The sequence below is a fragment of the Carettochelys insculpta genome, chromosome 4 (assembly GCF_033958435.1).
Source record: "Carettochelys insculpta isolate YL-2023 chromosome 4, ASM3395843v1, whole genome shotgun sequence".
NCBI classification, from domain to species: domain Eukaryota; kingdom Metazoa; phylum Chordata; order Testudines; family Carettochelyidae; genus Carettochelys; species Carettochelys insculpta.
Window position 1 is genome coordinate 29688180 of NC_134140.1, and position 26097 is coordinate 29714276.

The 26097-nt window shown below is 39.3% G+C and overlaps 2 protein-coding genes across 6 annotated transcripts in view; both read right to left on the reverse strand.

The window, feature by feature from the left end:
* Positions 1-7550: 7550 nt before the first annotated feature.
* FGFBP2 (fibroblast growth factor binding protein 2) lies at positions 7551-9476 on the reverse strand. Its single transcript, XM_074991741.1, has 2 exons — positions 8437-9476; positions 7551-7595 (listed from the first exon to the last, which is right to left on the reverse strand). Exon 1 carries the CDS (start codon positions 9112-9114, stop codon positions 8449-8451), a length of 666 nt encoding a protein of 221 aa, XP_074847842.1. The 5' UTR covers positions 9115-9476; the 3' UTR covers positions 7551-7595; positions 8437-8448.
* A 571-nt stretch (positions 9477-10047) lies between these two features.
* Positions 10048-26097, reverse strand: part of PROM1 (prominin 1) — a 77823-nt gene continuing 61773 nt past the window's right edge. For 2 of the 5 annotated variants that reach the window (XM_074991746.1, XM_074991742.1), the window contains 13 exons: positions 25455-25601; positions 25082-25153; positions 20121-20213; positions 18691-18744; positions 16486-16587; positions 16047-16127; positions 15881-15949; positions 15249-15341; positions 13630-13745; positions 12967-12990; positions 12555-12623; positions 11656-11695; positions 10048-11384 (listed from right to left, as the gene is read on the reverse strand). In XM_074991746.1, the coding sequence (XP_074847847.1) occupies positions 11677-11695; positions 12555-12623; positions 12967-12990; positions 13630-13745; positions 15249-15341; positions 15881-15949; positions 16047-16127; positions 16486-16587; positions 18691-18744; positions 20121-20213; positions 25082-25153; positions 25455-25601 (939 nt within the window). In that variant the 3' untranslated portion in view covers positions 10048-11384; positions 11656-11676. The remainder of the gene's footprint in view (positions 11385-11655; positions 11696-12554; positions 12624-12966; positions 12991-13629; positions 13746-15248; positions 15342-15880; positions 15950-16046; positions 16128-16485; positions 16588-18690; positions 18745-20120; positions 20214-25081; positions 25154-25454; positions 25602-26097) is intronic. The other 3 variants (XM_074991744.1, XM_074991743.1, XM_074991745.1) reach the window with 3 other exon arrangements.

Sequence of the window (26097 nt, forward strand, 5' to 3'; positions counted from 1 at the left end):
AGAAAAATATCCAATCTTGATTTTAAAATGGTTGGTAATAGAGACCCCACCATGACCTGTTCCAATGGTAAATTATTCTGTGTCAAAAATGTATGCCTTATTTCCAACCTGAATTTGACTAGCTACAGCTTCCAGCCATTAGATCATGTTGTACCCTTCTCCGCAAGGCTGAAAATCCCATTATTAAATGTTTGGTCTCTCTGCGAATACTTTTAGAACCACAGGAAGATAAAGGAATCTGACTTTGGAGAAGTAGCCCATATCTTTGGACTTGACACTAGCCAAACTATCAGATCCAGATAATATACAGGGTTGGAATGCTGAAGCATTTTGCCAGATGGGAAGATGAACTGGAGGACTCTGGCAGCTCTGACACCCTAAATGAAAATGGCTGTGGCTGACAAGAATGATCGCGTCTTCCTCCTTTTTGACCTTCTGAAATCGCTCTGCAGAGTAACAGAACAGAGAAGAAAACCTGGAGAGGCTATTTTGACCCCTCTCTGAGCCAGAGCATCCATTCCCATTGATTTCTGGGTCTGCTTCCCTGCTACAGAAGTAACGTTTTCACATGTTGAGAGGCTGTGAACAGATCTGCTTGGAAGTAATCCAGGTCACTGATTACCAGCTGGAAACTTCTTGCTTCAGAAATAGATTGACAGACCACACTGGGTACGTACGAAGTGTCACTTATGTTGGTTGCCCTGTGGAGACAGGCTACTCTGGGAAACAGAAGTTGTATATCACTTCCAGGATTTACATGTCAGCTTTTTGTGCCTCTATAGGTATGTTGCATGTTTGAGTCATGCCATGATGCACTTCCTTCCATACAAGCCTGGAAGTCTTAGCATGACCAATTTTCTCTTTTGGAAACAAATGTTCTGAAGCCTCTCTAACCTTGACCTTATTTCCCTGAGCACCGGGATATTTCAAGTGAACGCCTCATGCACAGGCAGAAATTTATGGCTGAACTGTGAGGAGAGGATTCTCCTTTAGAGATGGGCTTTCTGTTTCACTCAAAGAGAGACTGTAGCTCCAGAAGATACCACCACAGTGCTTTGTATCTCATGTTGGAAATGGTTCCAAGTTCAGAAGAGCAATCCTATGCTATTTTGTCCATGGACAGTCTTCTGTGCACACAACCAGGAAACCCATTTATGGCAGCATCTGGATGTTAAACCTCATCTGTCACTCTGGCCATCCTGGTGTCTCTTGATTCATAGGTGGGAATGAACATAAAAGATCACATCTGAATAAGGAAGATGGGTTTAAGATAAGACAAAAGAAGGGATCCGTGTGCAACAGCATAGAGACAACTCCAATATAGGGTGACCATATCTCCCTGTCCCAAGTATGGAGAGAAAGGCAGTTCCTCCCAGCTCCATCAGGGAGCTGGGAAGGAGGTGGCAGCCACTGTCCCTCCCCCAGAGCAAGCAGCAGCTGCTGGACCTCCCTGGGAGCCCCAGGGAAGCAGAAGGGATGCAGGAGCTGCCCATGCTCCCCTGTGGCTCAGGGAAGTGACCTACATGCTCTCTGGTCAGCAGCTGTTGGAGAAAAAGGTCAGTGGGGGGGCGGAGGGCCCAAATATGGGACAATTAGTCCCTTTTGAAAAAATAAGTTGGGATGCCTTATTGGCATCCCAAATATGAGGCCATCCCACCTAATATAGGATGGATGGTCACTTTACTCCAATATTATTACATGCATAAAGCAAGACAATTTACATGTTAAGATTTACTTGGAGCAGCAGTCACAGGAATTTTCATGCAGCCTTCAAAATCATAACGGAGTTGACTAGCTTAGTCTGCAAGGCAGCTGGTCCCCAAAAGGCTTCTTTGTTCTTTTTCTTGACTATAATCATTGTAGTTCTAAAGGAACTGGAAACTTACTATAGCTTGACTACATATTGCGAGCAGTTTTTAAGCACACTGTTTTATACTATATTTTGACAAAAATCTCTTGGTTTCGTAATTCAAGCATCAGCCCCATTTCCGAGCTGCTTTAAATATATAGTAGGATAACTGATCCGAAGTCTGTAACTAGACTCCTGCCTAATACCCAATAAACTTCGTAGGTGCAAGGGGCAAAAAGTTTGAAACTATACTCTCAGCACAACAAATACCTGTTCACTAGACAAGGGAGCTGTTTCATGATACCTATTGACTCATCTCTGCCTTGTCCCTAGCACCATGAGTAATTCAGCACACACAGTATGCAAGTACCACTGTGAAAATGTATTGATGTCTGAAAAAGAACTGATCTATATGCATTATGGGGTGGGGTAATAAATAATAGAAGGGAGTTAAAATGTCTCAGACAATATCCTACCAAATGCAAAGATAAGTGAAAAAAAATCAACTTATTATATCTAAGTTCATCAGGGTATGAATTCCACCCTCCCCGCATTCATTAGCTTACTTAGCTATAGCAGCAAAACTTCCAGCGTAGGTGCAGCCCTGCTCACAGAAGCATTGTTAGCATGGCTATTATTCAGCGAGATAGTGCTACTATACAAGCAGAAAGACTCCTTAGGTTTGCGTAAACATTGCATCTATACTGGCCACTGTACCTAACTATACTAAACTAGTGACACAGCCTGTGTAGGCCAGTCTAGACCAATGGTAAAGAAAATAGAGCAGCAGTAACTAGAGACAGACAGGAACACCTTGCCCAACACACTTCTCACACTTGGTTTGATGTTTTGTGTCTGGGAAAAAAGGAAACATCATCAGCTGAAAAAAATTAGAAATACAAGACAAGCTTGTAACCTAATCAGCAGAAAACGGCCATGACAGAGAACATAAACATCCTTTGGAAAAGTCACCAGTGCTCTATTGCACAGACAAACTAATTTAACGGCTTCTTAATGAAACAGCATCTTGAAGCAATCACAGGTTATCTAGACATACACTTGAGCTACATTTTAGTATGAAGCCCTAGTTCGTAAGCAGATTGCCTTGGTTTTTTGAGTGCCCAATTTAATGGTCCAAGACCTGATTTCAGGAGGTGCTCAGCACCCTGAAAGTCCTGCTGACTTCACTAGGATGTGAGAGTGCTCAGTACCTCTTAATATTAGGCCCTGGTTGTGTCAAAGGAGGTACCAAAAGTGGAAGCATCCAAAAGTAGGAGACTTTTGTAAACAGGTATTAAAACATCAGCGATTACATGAGTGAGTCCATAGAACTGAACAGCAAGGAATCCCCAAGAAGTGAAATTGAGGCAAATCTCTCCCATACTCTATTCAGGATAAAACAGCTGATTTAACAGCAGCTCTTTCTGAATATATACAGATCGACAGAGAAATTCAATATTTAGTAAGTGGAATCATTAAACATTCATATTTCCTCTTCACTTTCCACTAGGGGTGTAATGCACATATCCTTTTGGAGTATTTTATTGTGCATTTTTTAAAATACTTGGCTTTTGTGGATTGTTTTACCCTTTCAACCTTATTTTACAGAAAGATACATACAAAGGTCACATGGCTTGCTTGACAACTCAGCCAGTGGCAAAGCTAGGTCTGAAATGCAGGTCTTCCTGGTTCCCAGCATGGACTTCTGTTCTTTATCCAAAAGCAGAGACACTATGTCTCCATATGTGTAGATTTCTCTGTGTAGTGTGGGGACCAGCAGGTTACCTAAAGCAGAAGAGGGTTCATTCAGTCAGAGTACTTGCAAGCTGCACTGAATTTATAGTGAATGGTTCTGAATTGCTCCTTTCATGAATGAATGGCACTTTTGTACCAAAATGGTAGGTTGTTTCAAAACTGTGCATTTGCAGTTTTAAGCACAAGTAATTAAATAGAAATTTAACTGATACAATTGTGCTATTATAATAGAATGGAACATGACCAACTTTTTATAATGTTCGAAAGCAAGATTACAGTAATTGACTGCTGTTTACATGCATTATTGTCTAATGCAACCACCAAATTGAAGGTGTCTACCACTGATACCACAATTCCCTCTGCTTTTCAGAGTAAGGCGTTCAATGTGTCACAGGCCCTGTGCTGTTTACATCTCACAGAACATTGGTAGGGGCCTATCTTGTCTTCCTCCTGTTCAATGTACATAGAGGGCAAGAAGGCTTAACACTGATGTCTTCTTCGGTAAGCTGCTGATGGTTAACTCTCTTCCTAACCTGAGTAATGGAATGTTTTCATGAACATTAGGAGGTTGAATGAAGTCTGCCTGGCTAACATGCCACCCAAAAGTGCTGGAGATATTGCCTATAAGGAGAGAGCAAGAAAAAAAACGTGCCTGTACCCCCAAAATTTTTTTCTTCTGCATCTCCTTACAAGGCTTGCAGCCTCAGAGGCATCCACCTCCTGAATTAGAGGGTAGCTACAATTCCCAAAAGTCCTTAGTCATCTGTACTTGCCAGAACAAATTGCATTGCAAGGTTTGCCACCGCAAGGACCTAGAGCTCTATTTGTGTCCCACTCTTGAAGGCTAGATGGCTGCAGTGTGACCTACATGTGGTTATATCTTCAGGCCAACTGGAAACTGCAGGCAGCATGGCATTTGCCAGGCTGCTTAATAAGCAGCATTTCCCACACAAGCAAAACACACTTATGAGCTGCACTGGCTGTGAACTGGTTTCTGGATGCAGTTTGGTTTGACCTATCAAGAGCTATGTAGTTCGGTCTCCTAGCTCCTTGAAGGACTGCCCCAACTCCCAAGCTCAGATCCAAAAGCTGTTGAAGTTCCTTGGCACTTCCAAGCAGGCCCTCAGAGCATGATGGCAGAGGAGCTAGACTAAACAGAGGTATTCCAGCCACCAGCCTCCTTACTTAATTGGGAGCACGCTGGCAATGGTGCATTCTTTGCAAAGGGCTCCTGAGCTCATTTTGCCTCTTTACTTCAACAGAAGCTAGGTTTGTTGACCTTCAAGACACCCTTTGAACACTCATTTGGTTTTGCACAGACTTCTTGATGTTTGTGGGAAGGGGAGTTACTACAAAACATTTTTCAGTAGATGGGTCCTGTCATGTTAATTTGCTTCATTGATTGTTAGAAGTTGGTGGTTTTAATACAGTTGTCTGGAAAGCTCCACAGGAGTAACACAAATTCTATTCTACAGCAGCTAATAGAGAGTGTCCTGCAGCTTTAGGTGGTAGCAGCCTGAACTTGGAAGTAGCTGGATCACAGCTCTATTCCACTGCTGATTTGAAGCTTCAGGTGATCATCTCCATCATGGGAGCAACGGGGAAAATTTTAGGAAGCCACAGGTTTCATACTCTGTCAAAAATTGTAATTCTAGCCCCACACTGAAGTTGCATGGTGCTGCCAGTTCTTGTTTTTCCTTTTTTTAATTGATTTCAAAGCTCAATTTTTATTTGGACTCTTCTATCATTCAGTGATATAGGGTCTTCCCTATTTTGGCTGACTGGGATATGAAACCACAATTTCCCTCTTCCTATTTCCCTTAACTCACATGTAAGCATCATGATGGCATCTAAGCCTCTGCCAAGACGTGCTTGCTCAGCTGACCTGCTCAGGATAGCGGCCAATGCTCTTTTTTGAGCTAGACAGCCACCCATCTTTATTGGCCTGCATATGAACACTTCAGCTCTGTAGTTGGTTAGTGTCATATTTCTCCAAACGCTTTCTTTCTGTGTAATGTGCCCGAGGCCACTAAGTCTACAAACTCCAGTGAAGTTTTACTCTGCACAAAAAGGATGCCTGCCTTGCCAAAGAAAACACACTGAAGTTTATTTTGCAGGTAGCAAGAACTTGAGGACAGAGGGGCATAATTCGTGTTGCAAAGCAATAAAATACATACATATGCACGCATTTTGAAAAACCACTTACGGAAAGCGTGAGTGTTCCCAGACTGCCATTCGTTTCAGCGCAATGGTTTCTTGACATCCCCCTATTTAGAACAGACAACTTCCACTTCATTCAGGTTCTTCTGTTCTTCCTCCTGGGCCTCAATCTTTCCACGCCCCCTTGTATTGTATTTGCAAAAATTCATGTATAGAATCACTCATGTCAAACAATTTGCTTATTGGAAGAGTCAAATATTCCTGGACTAGTTCTGCCATGACTTGAAGAAACTGAAGGTATTCAAGAACGCATAGATAATTCTTGCCTTCTAGTTACCATGTACAATCTCCAAAGAGAGATTTTAATATATGATAAACACCACCAGACATCCTCCAGCCCAATTCTTTAAACACAAAAATCTGTCTCTCACCCGAGCCCACTTAAATATTTTAAACCCCATCCCCTAAGAGATTGCTCTGCAAAGTGTGCAAACACCGCAGTAATAGGCATAACAGTTTTAAGAACTGGACATAAAACCATATTTCCACAGATGAATAGTTACAATGTTACTTTTATACCTGACATGAAATTTAGGCTTCCTCGATCACCTGTTTGATCAGAGTTTAGACTCAACTATTTGGCAAACATTTCCCTCCCTTCTCCATATTGCTACTGTACTAATCTTGTACTATTGACAATAGTGTCAGATTTTATTGCTTGTTATTCACCCACTTAATTTCATTCTTCTAAAGTCCTCAAATACTAGGTGGCATTGTAGTATAAGAAACTTCTGTGGAAGTGCTTGAGAGGAAAGTTGCAGACAGGACTAAATATTTGCAGATTCAGCATATAAAGAATTAACAAGCCTGGCATTAAAATAAATGCAGCTTGTAGGAAAAGTATTTTATGAAGTAAATCAAAGACAGGTAATCTATTAAGAATTTGCTGGGGCTTCTGACACTGATGACTGTGTGGAAATCATGTGTAATTTTACAAGTGCACAGATATGGAGATTTGTGAGTATCTGAATGTTCTGTTATCCCTTTCCAAATCCTTTCTGCAAAGCCAGCATTTGGAGTCAAGAACAAATGAAGATTATTCACTTCATGTTCATGACAGTGGTTTTTTTTTTCTCTCTTTTTTTTTTTTTTTTTTTTTTTAAAAAGCATCATTCTGTGAGCTGCCTGTTTTATACTCTATTTAAGACTGCATATTTATACTTTAATTTCTCCATTCAGTTTTTTGAAATTGAAGACTCAGCCTAAGCAAGTGCTTGCCACCTCAGAGATCTGTGGTTTCCCTCCTCGCCTGACATGCTACCCCAGTCCCGAAGAAAATAGCTCTACGTCATTAACTGTTTAGACACAGATCCTTCTAAGACTGCAGCAGAACACAAAGATATCTTCAAAAATCGTTTTTTTTATTGGTTGCACAAACTGGAGCATTATTTACAGCTTTCATATTTATAAATGCTCATTAAAATCAAGTTGTACCAACAGTATGAAGTAGCAAAGTAAAGCGCTTCAAAAATCGACCTGGAATCTCAGAATACATATGGAGTCATGTTCCTAGCAATAGAATTAATAACTAGAAGAATCAAAGAATTTACACAGAAGAGTTTAATACTTTTAGCACAATCCTCCCAATTTAAAAACATTTTTGGCGATTGTCTTAAACTCGTCAAAAACCATTCAATTTCAAAAGTGCAAAGGAAAAAAAAGTAGCTACAAGATTTGTAGCAATGGTCCCATTTTGAAACAAAAACTTAACGTAAAAAATAGCATCAAACTCCAGTGGGAGAAAACACTCTTCAGCTGTAAGAAATTTGCTCTGCAAAAGAAAATAAAAATTAGTCACATAGCAATTTGCCTTAAGCGCATTTAGGATCTTCAGTCTAAAACATACCTAAAATTAACTAATATTCTAGCTCATGCTGTAAGTTTCCTTTTGTGGAAACTGGCAGGTTTTTAGCCAGTTGTTGATAGTGTGAGGTAAAACATAAGGGGGCACAACTCCAGTTGCTTCTGGGAAAGTTTTGTCTTTAAGCCGAAACTAAGAACAGCAAAGGTTTAGCAAGTGATTTCTTATTTCCACAAGAAATATTCAATTGCCATCAGTTTTGGTTTGTGTGTTGTTAAAGTAACTATTCTAAACTCCATAAAATTGATTAAAAAAGTTAAATATTAAGTAGTTTCAGTAAACAGCCCTTATGTTCTCAGAACCTGAATGTCCTGTAAGTTGTGCTTTTAGATACATGCAATATATAGAAAAATTATGCCAATTCATTACTTTAAAATCAAAGCATCTTGCCTTTGGGGGAAACCTAGTTTGCTAGGTTAAGGTTGCTGGTTAAGAATTGTATCACAGAGTTGTGTATTAGGAAATAACTTAGAGCAGGCACTCATTTTAAGCCTTGAGGGACCCACAACTCCTGCTGACTGCAAATGGGATATTATGCTTTTCAACACCTGAAATCAGGCCCTAGGTCACCTAACAGTAAAAAAGCTTAACTCTACAATGTGAATAAATTCTTCCTATAAGATAGAGTTTCTGAACTCATTACGCAGCATACTATCCCTATTCATATCCTATAAAGAGCCTGAGCTTAAATTAAGAAAAACTACTTGGGAGAGATTGTTATGGTTGTATGGTATAGAAGAGTGAGCTTTACCTGAAGCAATTCTTAACCTCTGAAGATGCTGATGATGTAGGAGCAGAAAGTATGCAGCGATTCCCAGCAATGTTCTCGTGCCAGCTTCATTGATTCTGTGTCATTTTCAGAGCCTTGTCCCTGCTGTGTTGGCTTCACAAGAGGTGGCATGGATGGTTTAGGTCTCCCTGCTTTTTTGGCAGAGCTTTTCCCTGCTTGGATCTCTTTGACTTGCTTCTGAGAAGTGAAGGGTTTCTGGGCTGATTTCCTCTGCTTGGCTGTATCTGTTTGCCAGTTAGGATTCTGGTTTGGCTTCAGGCTGGTAGCTACTTGTTTCATGTGAGCATCAGTGGATGCTTTTTGGCACATGGTGGGTTTCAGCACTAGGGCAGACTGGCAAGCATTTGGGAGTTTTCTAAGTTCAAGGACAATCTGGTTCCAGTAAACCTTTGGATTGTTATTGAAAGGACGACAAATAGACGGTTTGCCAGTATATTCACACCAGTAAGACTTGCCTTGGTTTTTGCATTCAATTCTGAGTTTCGTTTCCCCATTACCACTCATATTCATTGTGCAAGCATCTTTGACTTTAGTCTGAAAATGGATTTCTTCACCGTTGTTCCTTTTCTTTTGTGCCTGTTTCTGTCCCAATCCTCCCATGCAACAAAACATCATGAGAAGAAGACTGACAGTCTTCATGGTGAATCACAGACTAAGATCTGGATGCAGCCCAGTTCAAAAAAGCAAAAGAAACAAGTAACTGTCTGCTCACAATTTAAAGGTTTGATACACAAAGAAGTCTCTCTTAAGGTGGGCTGTATTTTTTTTAAGAAACCACCCTAGTGTAAGCACATGCCCATAATTTATAGCTTAAGGGAATGCCAAATAACCTGTGAACTCCCAAGAAGGTAGCAAGACATCCTGCAGCTATACAGAGCAAGACAGTTGTATAACTGAAAAGCACATTCCTACCCAAAATGCACACGTCACATTTCATGTTAGATATTTTCCACTCTCCAGCTATTTTACAGCTATATGTTTGGGCCACAAAAAGCCAGAAGCTCAAGCAAATCAAGTCCATGAGGTTTAGTCCCAAAGATTAAACGTTATTCAGTTACTAAAATGGATTTTTGGTACACCCCGATTTTTTTTTTTTAAAATGGAATTAGCACTGGCAGGTATGTGGCTTTTGTACTTGATTGTGCCAATACTGAAAACAGAAATTCTGTGGAAAATCAACTGCACGTTCCTTAACAAAGGAAAGTGTTTAGGACACTCTGGCTCATGGGATTCAGGTTACTTCCTTGCTGTGGCAACTTCTGGAACGTGGTTGTAACCAGAGTTCTGGGTCCCTCTCACCCTGCAGGATCCCAGAGCCCGTGCTTCAGCCTGAGCCCAGAAGCCTGCAGAGCAATGAAGCAGTCCTGCAGCCCATGCCAGAGTCACCTGGCATAGGCGAGCCATACGTTTTTCTTTGTTGTTTAGACATGCTCAGTATGACATGGGGCAAGTTTAATGACTTCCCCACAAATGTGCGGCCCAGTGTGATCTCAGCCTCATCTTAACACTTCCAACAGTCCTCAAACATGCTCAGACTAAAATAGTTATATATGAACCACACATTAGTTAAACAAGTTCTTTTTATTTAAGTGGATTTGGAATACTCTCTCAAATTAAAAATAAACTTTTTAAATTCTACAATTCTGAACATATACATTTATGTATCTGTCTCTGCGTGTACACACTACATATTCACATAGAAATATTTCCATCTCTGACCAAAGAGTGAAAAAACTAAGTTATTCCAGATAAAAACAGAACTAAATGATATCAGTTTTATGTTCTTGGGGATCTCCCTGATTTTTAGGGAATTAACTTTTCTGGAAACATAATTAAGAATATTGTAATATAATCAGTTTGCTCTTCAGTTCAAGATAACCAGTTCTTCCATCTTTTATATCCCCGTGCTTTATTTTTGTAGGGTAGACATTTACAGCCGTTTAAGTGGATTTGTGTCATATAACCGAGCAACACTAGTCCCATGTCTAAATTCAAGGCAATGCTCTGAACTACTGAGATATAAAAACAAACAATCTCCTAGAAGTGTGCAAATTCCTATGCAGAAAGTTTAAATTTAAAGTTAGCAAAAATAAGATTGCTGTCTGCTTATTTGCAACTTGAGTTGGAAATGAAGCATTCTAAATATTACCAACTTTATGGCATCTCTTATGCTCTAATTAGAGTATTACTCAAACTCGAAGCAGTTCCATACACAAAAAAATTGTAGTTTTAAATGAGTCTCTCTGCAAATGCCCTTTTAGCTCTATTTAAAAGTCATCACATTAAATAACTCAGAGGGAGAAAAAGCTGCAAATAAATTAATTTTCAGAGACAGGAGAGAATGCATATCCCAGACATTTAAGTTCATTCCAAAGTAGTTGTCCAAGAGCACCAGAAGTCAACAATGATCATGCTGATAATTTCATCTGTGAGGTACATTATACAATATCAAAAATTTAGCTAAAACAATTTTAAGAAAATGTATATACAAAAGATTATACAAAATGTGTTTTATGCAAATGTGTATATACTGTATTTAACAAATCCCCAACAAAATGGTAAATTAAGTACTTGAGTAATCATGGTAGGGTGGTTAACTTTAAGCAAAATTTATGTAAGTCACATTAACATATCTACAGTGATGTGCAATAGAAATCCCAGTGTAAAAAGTAAAAAACCAAACCACTTTAGTTCAAGTCTTGAACAGTAACAAACAAGAGGAAGCGCTTGGGCATTTTGTACATCGTTAATGGCATAACATGAAATATGGTTTTCTTGATTCAAGACTGATTTCCTGTACAAGCCACACAGAACAAGTAGCGTGGGATTTGGATGGTGAAGTCAGCTCCCAGTATGGCTGCAAGAATTTCGTGCTTTCTTCTTGAAGACTCTTATGCCTCATTTATAGGCTGAAAATAAAAGTCGCAAGAAAAAAAAAAAAAAAAAAAAAAATCAGTAAAAAATACATTGAGGTAGCATTACAATATAATTCAGATATAATGCTATATACATACATGGCTTTTAAGGGTCACAGATATGTCAGATAAACTTTTTTACCCTACCAATAATCATGCTGCTATAAGTGTAGGAGCTTTTTCTTTTTTTTTTTTTTTTTTTTTTAAAAATGGAGGAAGCGCTGGACAGATGTTGAAATAAATTTTTAAAAGGTTCATTACTTACTCCTGGTGTTCCCGATAACTGCTACCACTGTTCCACCGAGCTAAAGAGAACACAGAAATATATTTTTCTGTTCTAACAAAAGGACTAAACATACTGTCTTCAGAATGACTGTCATGATACTGTCAGCTGTCATTAGTATGACCACCAATCATGCCCATGTCTGAAACATACATGTGCTCTACAAAGAAGTACTTAGTGAAGTTTTTAAATTAGAGAAAATGGGTTTAGTTTCATTATAGCGCAGTCTTATTCTAAAGGCTTGTTTTGGGGTAAAAGGAAATACTAAGATAAATCAGTTCAACACTATAGATCTGACTTAGGGAGAACGTCTTAACCCCACCCTTCTGTTTTTCCCCTCACACAAGCATTTCCTCTTCATCTTGCAATTCTCTAGTCCAGCTTGTTCTACTTAGCCTACTTCTATACATATGAAAAAGATCTAAAACCTCAAGAAATTAAAAAGGAATAATTTATTAACATCTCACATGATAGTGACATGTACTGGGCATCAATTTATAGTCAGACCTACAGACTTGGGTATGAAAAAAAGAAGGAAAAAGTGAACTTGTACCCCACAGCCTTTTAATTTCTATACAGAGTATTTTAATAACTACCGTTTCAGGGCCACCATGTCATAGAAGTATTTTGGGTCCTTTAAACTTAGGAGCTCAATAGTTAAATGACTGGATACTATTACAATATCTATGCTATGTAGGCATATTCAAAGAATTCAGCATCACCACTTGTTATAGTAAGTACCATGCAAACAAAAAAAACAAAAAACCCAACCACAAACAAAATGAAAGTCACTTTAAAGCATGCAGAAAACTGGACAGCTCATTAGCAAAGTACGCAAAGCAAGGAAACATGAAGGCATGCAGATCCCAGACTTGGTTTACCTTGTCATAACAGGGTTGTGTATACCATATAAATGTTCTTTATGATAACTGTTATTACCATTTTCCATACTGTAACAAAAATAAATACACCAAAAAAACTATAAAATGCAGTATGCACAAAATGGCTACAAAGACATGTAAATGAATGACTAATGTAGTAAAAATATGTTGTTTGTTCACTAGACAGTCTTTAATTTGCAACCTTACTGGTACTAAATATCAAATAATGCGATAAAATGCATGTTCTAAATGTTGAATTTAATGGAGATAATTATGTTCAGTTGTATCCCAATATTACAAAACAATCAACCAAAAGAAGCTACTTTTTATAATGAAGAAATACATTCTGAATATTAACCCTCACACCTTAGTAAAATAATTTTAAACAAATACCAGTAAAAAAGTGTCTTACTTTTTCATGGGTATAGTGTCAACACTAAAAAAAAAAAAAATGAGAAATCAACTTCAACATACTAGCATGTGATTATTTGCAATAGCAGTGCATATCTTGCTGCTGTATTCAGTAGTGAATGTACAATGTAAATTGAGCAATGTGAAATAAAATGATCTGAAAAAAATGAAGAGTAGAGATTTACTGAACAATAGCTAAAATAAAGAACAGGATAAATAGTAAAGTGAAAATAAGTAAAAACAGTTATCATAAAGTGAAATGCCAAGTCCCTGAGACAGAAGAACTGCAAGTGAAAAGGAAATACTGGTTAGGGACAATCAGGATTTTGAGCAAAAAAAGAAAATTCAACACAAGGAAACTAGAAAGCAGGTATAAGTTACCTAAATGCTACAGCTGAGCAAAGATGATCTGGGAATATTTTTAAATAAGGTGTGAAACCCTGAACCCACAATGAACTTTGCACAGGCAGATCCTGCCATAGCCATACAGGGCCCTTACTGAATCAACGTCCGCTTGTGTTGATCACACTGCAGGATGAGAGCTCATATCTTTCAGAAAACGCTGTGGTGCTCATTGTGTCAAAAGGGAAGGCTTAAATACTGCTTCACTTATTTTACATACAATACTATGATTTGCAGGAAAGTATTAATGTCATATACTTACTCATCATACACATCCTCTGTATCCATTCTACGATAGTATTTGGATAGTTTTACAGCACAAATTATGGCAGGAATTAAAAATATTGAACAGCCTCCCAAACCAAACCAGAAGGCATTCTAGAAGATGACAAAAAACAAACCACCCAATAAAACACTTTATAAGCCACTGATTGTTCCCCCAGCCCACACGCATTTTTTTTTTTAGGACTCACCCACCTTGTACAATCTCTAACTAACTTAGCTTTTATTTAGCAGCTAAAATTACCACCCTTATTACTTTTTGATTGCCAATTACGTGGTTTCTTGAAGCATACAGCAGAAGTCATTAGCATGGTCCATGGCTGGACCCTATAATGAGAGGCTGTCATGAAGTATCATTTGTTGGGCCATCTGCAGAACAGTATTACTCAACCAACCAACTCTGGAGACATTTTGAGTCCCTAGAGAGAAACCCACCAGTCCTGGTTTTTTCCCTGCTTGGATATTTAACAGTAGTGGCCTTATTCATGTTCCCCATGGCAAGCTGAGTTTTCAGCACATTAGGTTTGACTTGACTGCCTCAATTCAAAAATGAGTCTGGCCCCAGCCATTAAAAATGATGTATTAAACCCAATTCCTATGAACTGGAGGCTGCTTTGACTTGTATGTGGGTCCAGCTGGGATCTTTCATCATGAAAGATTGACTCCTCCACAGTTAACTGATTTAGTGAGGGATTTTTTCCCTACTTGGTTTCTGCAAGACAGAAGAAAGCTCTGCAGTTTGTGCACGTCAGTAAGTGATTCAGATTTGGTTCTGGGAGGACAGCAAGGTCCAGAGTTTAACATTAGCAGAATTAGAGCACTTCTGGCTACTTCAAAAAAGTAGATGTGGTTCTTATATACAGCTTCTTGCTTCAGACGGGTTGAGGGGAAAAAAGAATTGGTGGGGAGAACTTTTAGGCAGTATACAGATGTGTGGTTTCCTTTACCATACACATCCTCTCCTCTGGGAGATGAGGAAAAAAAAAAAAAACCACCTCAGACATACCCACATACATGAATGAATCAAGACTTATTTTCTACAGGCTTTCTGAAAAGAGCTCCGTTTCCTCACTCACATTTTCAAGATTTCAGCTAAGATGTTTGTGGAAATCTTTTTCTTCAATACTTTCCTTACTCTTATATTTTCAGAGTGGAGATGGGTCAAAGATGGAATGGGTCAGATCCAACCCTCTCTGAATTTCAAAGGAGTTCAGATTCAAGTCCCCAAAGCAGGATGTCCTCCCAAAACAGTTTTAATTCAAGTTCACTGCCAGAATGAGAACTCTGATCTTGCCATATTCGAGTTTCCCCAAGAACAGCGGATTTTGCAGGATTTCTGCTATTGTGACAAGTTTCATGGGAATGTATTAAAACTCCAGCCTTGGAGTGGTTTCAGACTCAGATTAGACCTGAAACTAAATTTAATCCAGCTCAAAACACCTCCTCCTTGGCTAATCTCAGATTCTGAGAAGCTCCCTCATCAGAACAATTTAGTCAAAGCATGAAATACGGAGGTTTACGGTCACAGTCTGCTGTAAATACAAGCAAGAATTGCACATTTAAAGGCCCTGGTTCTGAAGAATGGGAAATATTTCTTACCACAGAATCAATTACATAGCTGCATAAAAAGATATCTACTGCAGTGTCTATCACGTTGGCAATAGGCTTGCATGCTGCTACATCCATGGTAATCTACAACAGATTGAAAATACCATGTTCAAGTAATTCATTATGAAAAACCCTGCCACACCTGGAACAAGCTGTGTGTGTCATTTACTGAAGGCATGCCTGCCCCCACCCCCGCCTCCTTAAGCAAATTCCTGAAATATATTCCATCCCCAGAGCACAAGTCATGCCTTGAAGAATTAACTTTCTGTGCACGGTAGAATTGTGCATTTTTTTTCTTTCCTCAAAAGGGGAACAAAAACATGAAATATTTCAGTGAGATAAAACGTACAAACAGGATCTCTTCCTCTTGCCCCCTAGAAAACCATCACTAATTACAGCTGCATTTTGCACACGGCAATGCACAAAAACAAGGAACTGCTTCCATTCTACTGCAATTATAGTGAAACTCCAATTATTGTAAATACAGTAATAATTTGTACTCCCCCGCCCCCAATTCTGAACACAAATGGTAAAAGACAAACTTTAAAACAGAGTACATCTTTCAATTTTAGATTTTTTACATGCTTTGCCACAGTTCTCTTAAAGTAGTAAATGCACCTTACCGACTCCTTGATCCATTCAACATACTGTTCGAAGTAGCCTATTATCATATCCATGTACTTTTTAGTTTCCTAAAAAAACAAATAGATAAAATAAACAACCCCCCTCATATAGAGCCTTCACTACACCATTCATTCATTCAACCTGTCAGAATGTAAGAACATTTACCTGGACAATAACCAGTGAAGCATCGTTGTTTATGAGAAGCTGAGCAGCATCAACAGCACTTATCACATTTTTTACTTTTACCTGCAAAAAGAATGTCCACAAGATAGCTAAGCCCTTTCAAAGTAGTTATAATACTGCTACCATTGTCTTTCTTGTACCCTAGTTCATAGGCTGTGTCTATACTCACCCGGAAGACTGACAGCTGATGTGAAAAGGAGAACAGGGCCAAACAGTATCTCAGCCGTGGACTACTCCTGTAGACTGGTTAATATTAAAACATTTTGGTTCCTTCCCACATTCCTCCCTACCCCATCGCTTCTTTTGCTTTATAAAGCCACACAGCTTTTCATAACAAAAAACCTGACAGATCCCCAACATGCAAAAAGGAGGATGTCCTCTCAGCCTTACACTATAGGTGAATTTAAGAAGAGCTTCTAACCTTCTGTCTCTTCCCCACAACCTCACAATCACCAGCTTCTCTTCCCTGTCCATCCAGGTCCAGGACTTTCAAGTTCTGAATGAATTTTGTGCAGCTGCTCAGCTGCTGTGCACGGGTGTGAAAATGGTGAGAAAAGCAGATAAACAATCAGGGCTACATAACTGCTCCAGCATGGCTGGGGTTGGACTGTCACCACAGGAGCCATGTCAGGTTGGTGGTAAAATGCCTCCCAGGAGGACACTCTCTACCCCTTTTTCTGATTCTTGTGAGATTAGCAGAGCACAAAGGCAGCTGCTCCCTGGGCTGTCAACTACCAGTGGCTATGGAGAAGGGAAGCAGGTGGGCTGCTTTAGGGAAGCCCTGTCAAGCTCAAGCTTCCTGCAGTTTGGCAGAGATTGCAAGAGGAAGTGGATAAGTTAGGTGCACTTGTGCCAGGGGAAGAGGTGTCCAGCATAACAAGACAGCAGATCTTTTATTAAGCACATGAATGGGCTAATTTTGTTTTATCTTTGATGTATAGAGAAGGCAGGCAACCCTACCTCAATGACTAAGAGCAAAAGCAGAGTAACAGCAAAATAATTTCAGAACAATTTTACATGATGTGGTTTTCATAAGTGAGAATTAAAACTCTGCAGTTGCATGTTTAAAAACAGCCACGCAAGTATCTTTTGCTTTGTAGCTGCCTCCTGGGCACCAACTACCTTGCTTGCCAATAAAACAATGAAACTTTGCACATCAAGCGTTTTACAGAGGGAAATCAAAGAAGTGGGGAAACAAAGGCATCTAGTACTCTCTAGACTAGAGTTCAAGGCTGTGAGATTCTTTGGCTCAGACCTGCAAAAGGACTTGGGCATTGTAATGCTCACATTTGCAATGTCCAACACTTGGGTGCCTAGAGAAAAAAATTCACAAGAACACTGGTAACACACAAAGCCTGAGGGTTTGTCAGCTGCTTCGCTCAATCTTCCAGAGTCCAATCTATTTAGAGCTTCTGAGTGTCAAAGTTTTGGGGCATACCTGTGGACCCTGGCTCTCCTCGCTATCACAAGGAGTAAGGAAAGTCAATCAGAGAGTTTCTCCTGTCAGTCTCCTGCTGGGGGTGGTGGGAACAGCTGGAGTTGTGTATCTTAGATTTTCTCCCCTTGTATATACCTGCCCCGAGTTAGATCCCTTGGCTCCCTAACAACGAATAGAGAGGCAGGGGTGCATTAGACTGTGATCCACAAAGTAAATGCACTTAGTAGGGATATTAACTAAGCTAGCCTTCAGTGGGACGAGTCCTAAGCTCAGTACATCTCTCTGCTGGCACCCAGTGAAACAGGAATATAAGTGTTTTGGTGCCGAAGTTGTATGTGGGACCCAAAACAAAAACAGCTTCTTTACTGCTCTAGTAAGATTTAATTATTCGGTTGTTTAATGAAAAAGCAGAACAACTTTAATCGGAGAGACTGTGGGAGCTGCACCATACAAACAGACCAGTGAGGAGGGCACTCCCTGAGATACGGAAGATCTCAGTTCACATTCCTTCTCCCCTTTGAGAAGGGGGTGGGGGGAGAAGACTTTAAACAACATGGGGATCTCCCATACTCCAGGGAGTTCCCTAACCACTGTGTTAAATGTTGTGTGGGTGGTTCTCCCCTTTTTCTCCAAACAGGCACAGAGTTCCTGTCTAGCTGTGGGATGCTTGATCCACCTGCTCAACCCAGACCTGACCATCCTTCCCACAAGCTTCTACACCTACTCCAGTAACAACGTCTCTCCTCCCCAGCATTGTTTTGCGTGTATTCACCAGAGGGACCTCTAAGCCTACTTAACTGATTGGGCCTTACACATAACATAGGCAGCCTAATGCCTATTTTTTCCAGGCCTGAGAGCTGCTCTGAGGCTTAAGTGGGAGATACGCACCCCCATACCTGCAGTGAGGCTTCACTGAACATGCCCAGAGGTAAAGATCTGGGGGCTATGAGTTTAAGTCGCTACAGGGCTGGGCATCAACGATCTAGCAGTTTGAGAGATCACAGTGCTGCCTAAAAAAATGGGACTTAGATAGGGACTAGGGATGGACTCCCAAGTATTACACAGTCTTCCTGCCCCGAAAAGCTGTCAGAATAGAAATGTTGCAAAGTTATATCCTGTATGCTTGTGACAGGGTTGATTTAAAGTCAACAGTAAAATATGTACTTACTGCCAGAAACTATAACTTACTGTCAAGTTAGAGGATGTCCTCTGAAGTAATCTAATGCTCTGATTTAAAGTGCTCTGGTTTAAAAAAAAAAAAAAAAAAAAAAAAAAAAAAAAGATACTAGTCAGAATCTTCTTGCTTTACTAAAATGTATTTCTAGAAGAACAAATCTAGATAATCAGAACCAACAACACTTAATATGCATAATATTAATAGATTTATTACTTGCACTTGCTAAGAAATGATTGCCTAACCAATGGACATAGCAGCCAGTACGTGTAATAGAGACTCTTGGAAGGAATCAATATTTTTCTTAAAGTACAGAACAGCTGCACAGGTGTGCTAGATGACTTGAAATACAACTAATGTTTGTAGCAATAAGGCTGGGTATCTTATCTGGGGATAAGGGAGAACAGGTAAAATTAAAGTTCATTGTGCACAGTATATTTTATAATTTTGTAAAGGAAAAATCACTTACTCTAGCTTTTACATATTTCTTGACAGTCAGTTTTGGAAAAAGAGAAAAGATGAAAATAATTAAGGATTAATTAGAAGAGATAAAAGTGAAGGATCAGCAGACCAACATAGGACCCAAGAATTCTCTACCAGAGGAAAACAGGGATAGAAATACATATCTATACAGAACATGTATGAATTGCTAAATTAAGGCCCAGTCCTGGGAGGTACTGAAAGCCCCTTGGAAGATGTTGAGCTCCCCATTTGCCAGTGATTTCAGACAGTTTCTCAGGGCTTTCCAGGAAATGATCACCACCTAACAGAACTGGGTCCTTAGAGGCTAAAATAATACAAGCTGAAAAACTTATACAGAGAAAAACTGGAAGAGATGTGGTTTGAGCTTGCTATTCTTTAAAATAAAAAAAGTGCCTAGCAAAGCCTGTTAGAGGAAACAGGCTCATATTCTGAAAGATCAGGAAGATTCTTTTTTAGCTATAAAATGTACTGCAGGATTTCTAATAGTACCAAACCCAGAAAGTAAAACAATTAAATAAATGTGAAAATTACAACTGTTTTCTTTGCCCAGCATGAATGAAATGCGAAAAACGAAAATATGGATGTTAGAATGTGGATTTTTAGTTCTGCCTATCCTACTCATTTTAATAAAAACTCATATGTATATCTAGAAAATAAAAGGATAAAGAAAAGTTTGGTTTTCATAATATTATGCAATACCATTGTACTAATGAAATTCGCGTGTTTAAAATGTATCTAACTATGCTTTTATTTTTTATATTAATTTTTATATATTTTTAAAAATAAGCCTCATTTACATATATAATGCAATGGATATTTTGGAAAAATAATACTTAATATATGGAATTTGCACAAAAGAAAAGTTCTTAGCTGCACAGTTAATTGCTGATTTTCTGATCACTAGTATTTGTAAAATACCTATATTTCTAACATAACTATTTTCATAATATAACCCTTTTACCATGGATTGCTCCAGTGGAACAACTTGTTGGTTATGAATCATCCGAATACTGTTTGCATGTCCTTTTAATGCATTTTCCAGAGCTCCTTTGGGCTGCAAATAGAAAACAATTTGGTTTGCTGATTTGTAATTTTTCAAAAGCATCAAGACTCTTTCAAACAAAATAAGGAAATGTGCATTGGCAATCAATGACAATGTGCACATTCTGCTCAGTTTCCAAAGCAAAACTAAATAAGCAACATATTGCATTAGACATGCTACAACACAAGGAAGACACCCTAGAAAACAGCAGAAATCTCAGTAATTTAAATATGCAGTTCTAATAGAGTAAGAAATATTAGAACACCTATACAAATTCAACAGAATGAATTTTTGCCTCATGCACATTTTCTCCTCTATATCAAACACAGGATAATCGCACTTTTTATTTTATTTTTTTTTTTTTAAACCAGGCTCAGAATGACTGACTTTATTGAGGAAATGCAGCACTTAGATTGTATCAGAGAGGTAGCTATGTTAGTCTATCTTCGAGAACAAGGACGACCTGTGACACCCCATGAAAGCTTATGCTCCAAACTGTCAATCTAGAAAGTGCCGCAGGATCACTTAGATTATCGTGTCTCAAGGTGCAATGGCGCCCTCCACTGGGATTACAATTTTCCTATATAAAATAAAACAAAATATCAAGATGCAGGATTGGTCCATCTAGTCTTTTGAACTATGTACAACTTCAAAGAGTCAATTTCAGGTATTTCTATTCAGAAGTATTACCATCTTTGAGTGATATTAGTATGAGAAAGGTACATTTGCACCTGTGCTTTGTGTGTTTTGTGGCTCCTCTATGTCAGGGCAGGGGGTGGGAAATCAGGAAAAAAAAAAAAAAAGATTTTTTTCTCCCAGTTAATTTCTTTTCATAAGAGACCCACAGAACAATTGCAGCTGGCCTAGGTCAGCTTGCTGGGCTGCAGTGCTATAAAATAGTATAGGCCAGACTCAGATAAAGCAAGAGGGAGTTAGATTAAGGTTCACTTAAACAGATGGACCTATTAACTATTTATTAAGGCAAAACACTAAAGCAAGTAATAATGAATTACTTACAAGAGGGAAGGTTAAAACTATTGTCAGAGTTATCTCCAGCACTAGACATTGAAACTTTAACCTCCATTTATTTCAGAAACTTGTAACTTTTGGTCCTCCCCCCTCCCATACCTAATGTGTTAGCTTCTCATTTGCATGAGAACTCTCCTCCCTTGTCTGTACGGTTTAGTTTAAGGTCAAACCAGTGGTTTCCAGTTTATCCATCCCTTTTTTAACTTCTCACAAACATGATTACTTTGCAATTTTATACCTACACAGCCCCTTTTGTGCTTATGATGTTAAATATGTTCAGAACAGACTCTTCAATCCACAGCAGGCTTCTGTCACACCTACACATGCCTTTGTTCCCAATGCTTCCCTTTGTGAAGCTACGAAATCCTTTGTTAAGTCTTAACTAAAGCTTATATTTAATACATATCTTTTCCCCTACTGCCTAGCCAAGATCCTAGTTTTCCAAACCAACGTGATTAGTACAACTGTAGAGTTACTTGCCACAATTACAAAGCCCACTGATATGAAGGATATCCGCAGGTGTTCCCCAATACTGCATACTAACACCCATCATGGGGCATTTTCCAGTGTAACAGTGTCACTTCAAATATTTACCCTCACTTATCTTAAGGTCAACAAAATGTTCTGGATGTTTTATTCATTAAGGCCTGCCCACTTAAATGAAATGGTGGTATGACTCACCTTAACTATTTCAGTGTCTAGGGCAGCACCAATAAGAGGGGCACTAGCTTATTAACTGTCAATCTCATTCTAGAAAACTGGAAAAATTATGTAGCTCCTATTCAAGTAATTTTTCTTGGAACTAAGCAGAACTCTGGCCAGTCATAATATCATGTGGCTCTCAGACTAGGTTTAATCACGTGCACGAACACCTACATTGAAATTTCATAGCCTCACACCCTGAGATTTGATGCCATGGGTGTTTTATCAGAGTAAAACTAAATTCAGTAAGTCTCCCTTTCTGGCCCAACCAAACCTCAGTCCTTCTATTAGAATGAAGACGACTACAACAAAAGCTTGCTTTCCTCTCACACGTACACAAATCCACTTCCTGTGCATCTAAAATGTTGTCCACATCACGGACAAGAACCATTGTTGAAAACAGATGTTCACAATACGTGAAGCAAAAGCAGTGCCGAACATGAACAATGAAGCATAGACAAGAAAACTGTGTGGTGCCAATTCAGCTGATACCCACTGGCAGCTACTCTTTTTTTAATAGACATCTCCAGAATCTGGGCTACCTAGGGACATAAGGAAAAGCAACAGTCAAAGATTCCTGACTGTGGTAGAGAACAAGATATTCAGCAGAAATACCAGAAGCCAGACCTGTCAATACTCCTAGATCTCAGCTAAACTGGGTGAGACACTCCAGGATCCCCGGTGGGATAGCTAACTGTGGACAGAGTGAATCCCCAGACGCATGTAAAACCAACCCAACCATTCTGGGGAAGGTGGCATAGGGAGGTGAAGAAACAGAAGACCATGCAATAACAGAGACTAAATTGCTGTGGTGTCAGCCCACTCCTGCTCCATCTGTTCTGCCAAGCAGCCAGAAAGCATTCTGTAGTCTTAAGATTAATTTGCAAACTTCGGTTGGCAATTTAGAGACCTTAGCAAATGTAGCTTGTTCAGTGCCTGTATATAGTTGCCCAGATAAGTCCCCATACATAAAATCTACAAAACTGTGTTGCTTGCCTTCTTCTAAACTTCACCCAGATATCCAGAGCTATCTGAAACAGTATGAGATCATACACAACATCGTGAGACAAGAGTGTGTCAATCTCAAAGCAATCTAGCATCCCTGCATTGACTCTAACATATCGTGCTGTTCCATTAAGGATCTCATCCATTATACTGATCAGCATTACCAAGAAATACTAAATACACAGAGAGGAAAAACACTTTTCAATAAGACAGACAATTAATTATGGCACACTTTAAATTATTGACCTTTTCCCCCCCATCTCATTTTATGGATGTAGCAGAATCTACCATTAAAGAGTTATCTTTAGCAACTCCTTATCACGTGTCTTTGAAGGCTTTCAAAGAGGACTTGAGAGTATGCTGGAACTTGAAGAGGTCCCATTTCAGCTCACAGAAAACTCTAGTTTTTTGGTTAGAATGCAATTCTTTGGAACTTAAATGGATAGCGAATGCACTGTCATAGACTCAATGAAGATAAATTCAGTGGCCTTATGCTTACAGAAGCTCTACAAACGGAGACAACATATTTTAGTTGTTTCTATGCAAAGTCCTCTGGGGAAATTAATTTCCTAAATTCTGCATAAAAAAGGTTCCATTAAGGCAACATCATTTTAAAGAGAAAGCAAATAAAAAGTAACAATGAGAGCTAAAAGGTCACTTAAGTCAATGAACAATCAAGAGTACGATGAAGAATCACATTACTGTCAAGTAATCAGAGTCTGTAAGTTCACGCTCATCGTGAAGCCATTCCCATCAACTCTTGAACTTGTGCTCTCTCTTGTTCTAACTTGATCACGCCATGACCAAAACACAAAATAAATCTTAACTGGTACCAGGGCTGCATAAGGCAATACAGACTTGTGTATATGGCACTAGTTCCTGAAGTCATGCAATAACAGACGAATCCCTGCTTTCATTTAACAAGGTCTCTTGATCGCCCGATTACAAAGAAAAGCTGAAAAACAGACTACTGCTATCTGCCTGAGTTGGCAGACAGCCTGAATCAATGGCTATGAAAGGTTTGACCTGCACTATGCATCTTAATAGGGTGTTAACTCCAACACCCAGCACCCTGGCGTGTAAGCAGACACTGAAGCTGGGTCAGCATGGCACAGCTTTCCTGGCAGGTCCATGCTAATGAGCAGCCTCAAAATTGCAAATGGCCGCTCATTAGCATGGTTCCATGGCTCATTAGCATAGCTGCACAAGAGCTGGGTCTCAGCAGAGGGGAGTGCTGGCAGTAAAGAGGCCATGTGGATGTGCCCCTAACTGGCAAAAAGTCCCTATGTTGCCAGACCCTCATTGCCTGAAAAAAATTCAGAGGGGCTTTTTGCCAGCAGGGGCACATCCACACGGCCTCTTTACTGCCAGCACTCCCCTCTGCTGAGGCCAAGCTCTTGCGCTGCTATGCTAAGGAGCTGCAGGACCATGCTAATGAGCAGCCACTTGCAATTCTGAGGTGGCTCATTAGCATGGATCTGCCAGGAAATCTGCACCATATAAACCCAACCTGAGATCTACCGGTATGCCTGAACTGGGCCCAGCATCTTTAGCAAGGGTTACCATCTCTTGTGTGTATTTCTACAGTGTTTAGCACAACCCACTTTCAGCCCCAGATAGGGCTTTTAGATGTTAATGCAATTTATTCAGACTAAGCACACCACTGACTACATAACTGGACAATGAATTCAACTAACCTTACCTCATCGTGATTTGAATCTGTTCTCATTAAAGTTGAGATGACAAAAATATAAGCAGTGCTTATCTGAGACACTATAATGGAGTTTGCAGAACATGCCAATGTCTCTCTTTCTCTCTCTCACACACACCCCCACCCCCAAAAGTAATGAAAATCCAATGCAACAGAGGCAGAAATGATGCGTATGTTGCAACACAGAGGAAAGACTGAGTAATATTAAAGGGGTAGCATGAAACACTTCATGAAAATTGCATCTGTACCTCCGCATACCTCACTGCGGGATATGTGCATGTCTGTGTAAGTGTAGTAAAGACTTTGTTCACATACAAAGTTTAGTCAGGTGAATATTTACAGTGACAAAATGCTGATTAAACTAAACAAAAAAAAAAAGTGTATGGAAATTACTGCAACATGCCCTAGAATGCCTAGCTCAAATAAAACTCACCAGCTGGTCTGCTTTTGCTTCCAAATCATTAGCAAATGACAAGAGATCCACTTTGGTAACACCTTTGTTAACCTAAACAAGGCACAAGGAACATTTTTATTTTCATTACTACTGTATTTCCATTTACTTTAAAATAATGGCACTATTACAGAAACTTAACTCTTTCCCTAAATAATGAACATTAACAGAGACTGAGCCGTGTTTTGTAACTATAACTAAATAATGAGTTACTTATAGACCTAATCCAAATGTTTTTGTTCAATATATTGGGCTCTTTAAAAGCCCACATGTATGGAACCACCCTTTCATCTAATTTGCCCAGTAAAACAAACAGATCACCGAGACCTCCCAGATCTGAAGTTTCCATTCTTACCTCTGTCAAATACGCTGCAAAGTTTATTCCATCTATTCCTGATGAACTGAAATTCAGAAGGCTCTGCTTTCCAATGTCATCCAGCAAAACTACACTGCTAAGATTTACATTAATGTGTTCAATTTTCAGTGATACATCTTCTGTATACTGGTACAGAGGAATATAAAAAAAGACAATTGGTTCACACCAAGTCCATATTCTTCCTGTGATAAGGCATTTTCTACTTGAAAGCACTTGGCTCCTGTTGATGTACATATTTAAAAAACACAAAAAATTTAGTGGCTTAATTCTGTTCCCAGATATACCACTGTGGGGCCCAATTAATGGGACAGATAGTAGGGCTTGATTCCTCCTTTCCCTGCACAACCCCACACTTCCACCTGGCAATATCCTAACCTGTGTCTGCATCCTTTTGGCTCCTCTATAGATTACTCCATTTCCATGACTTATTTAAAAAAAGTGCTTTCCTCAGGAGGGTCCAATTTCTATCCAGCACAGACACAGGGATTAAATACAGGAAATAAAAGATTTTTCAGATACAGTGGTCTTAAAATGGACAGGCTATGCCATGGACCATATGACAGATCTAGAGAGCACAGAGCTCTAAAATTTTTATCATCTGCCCTGACAAATTCTGTATCAT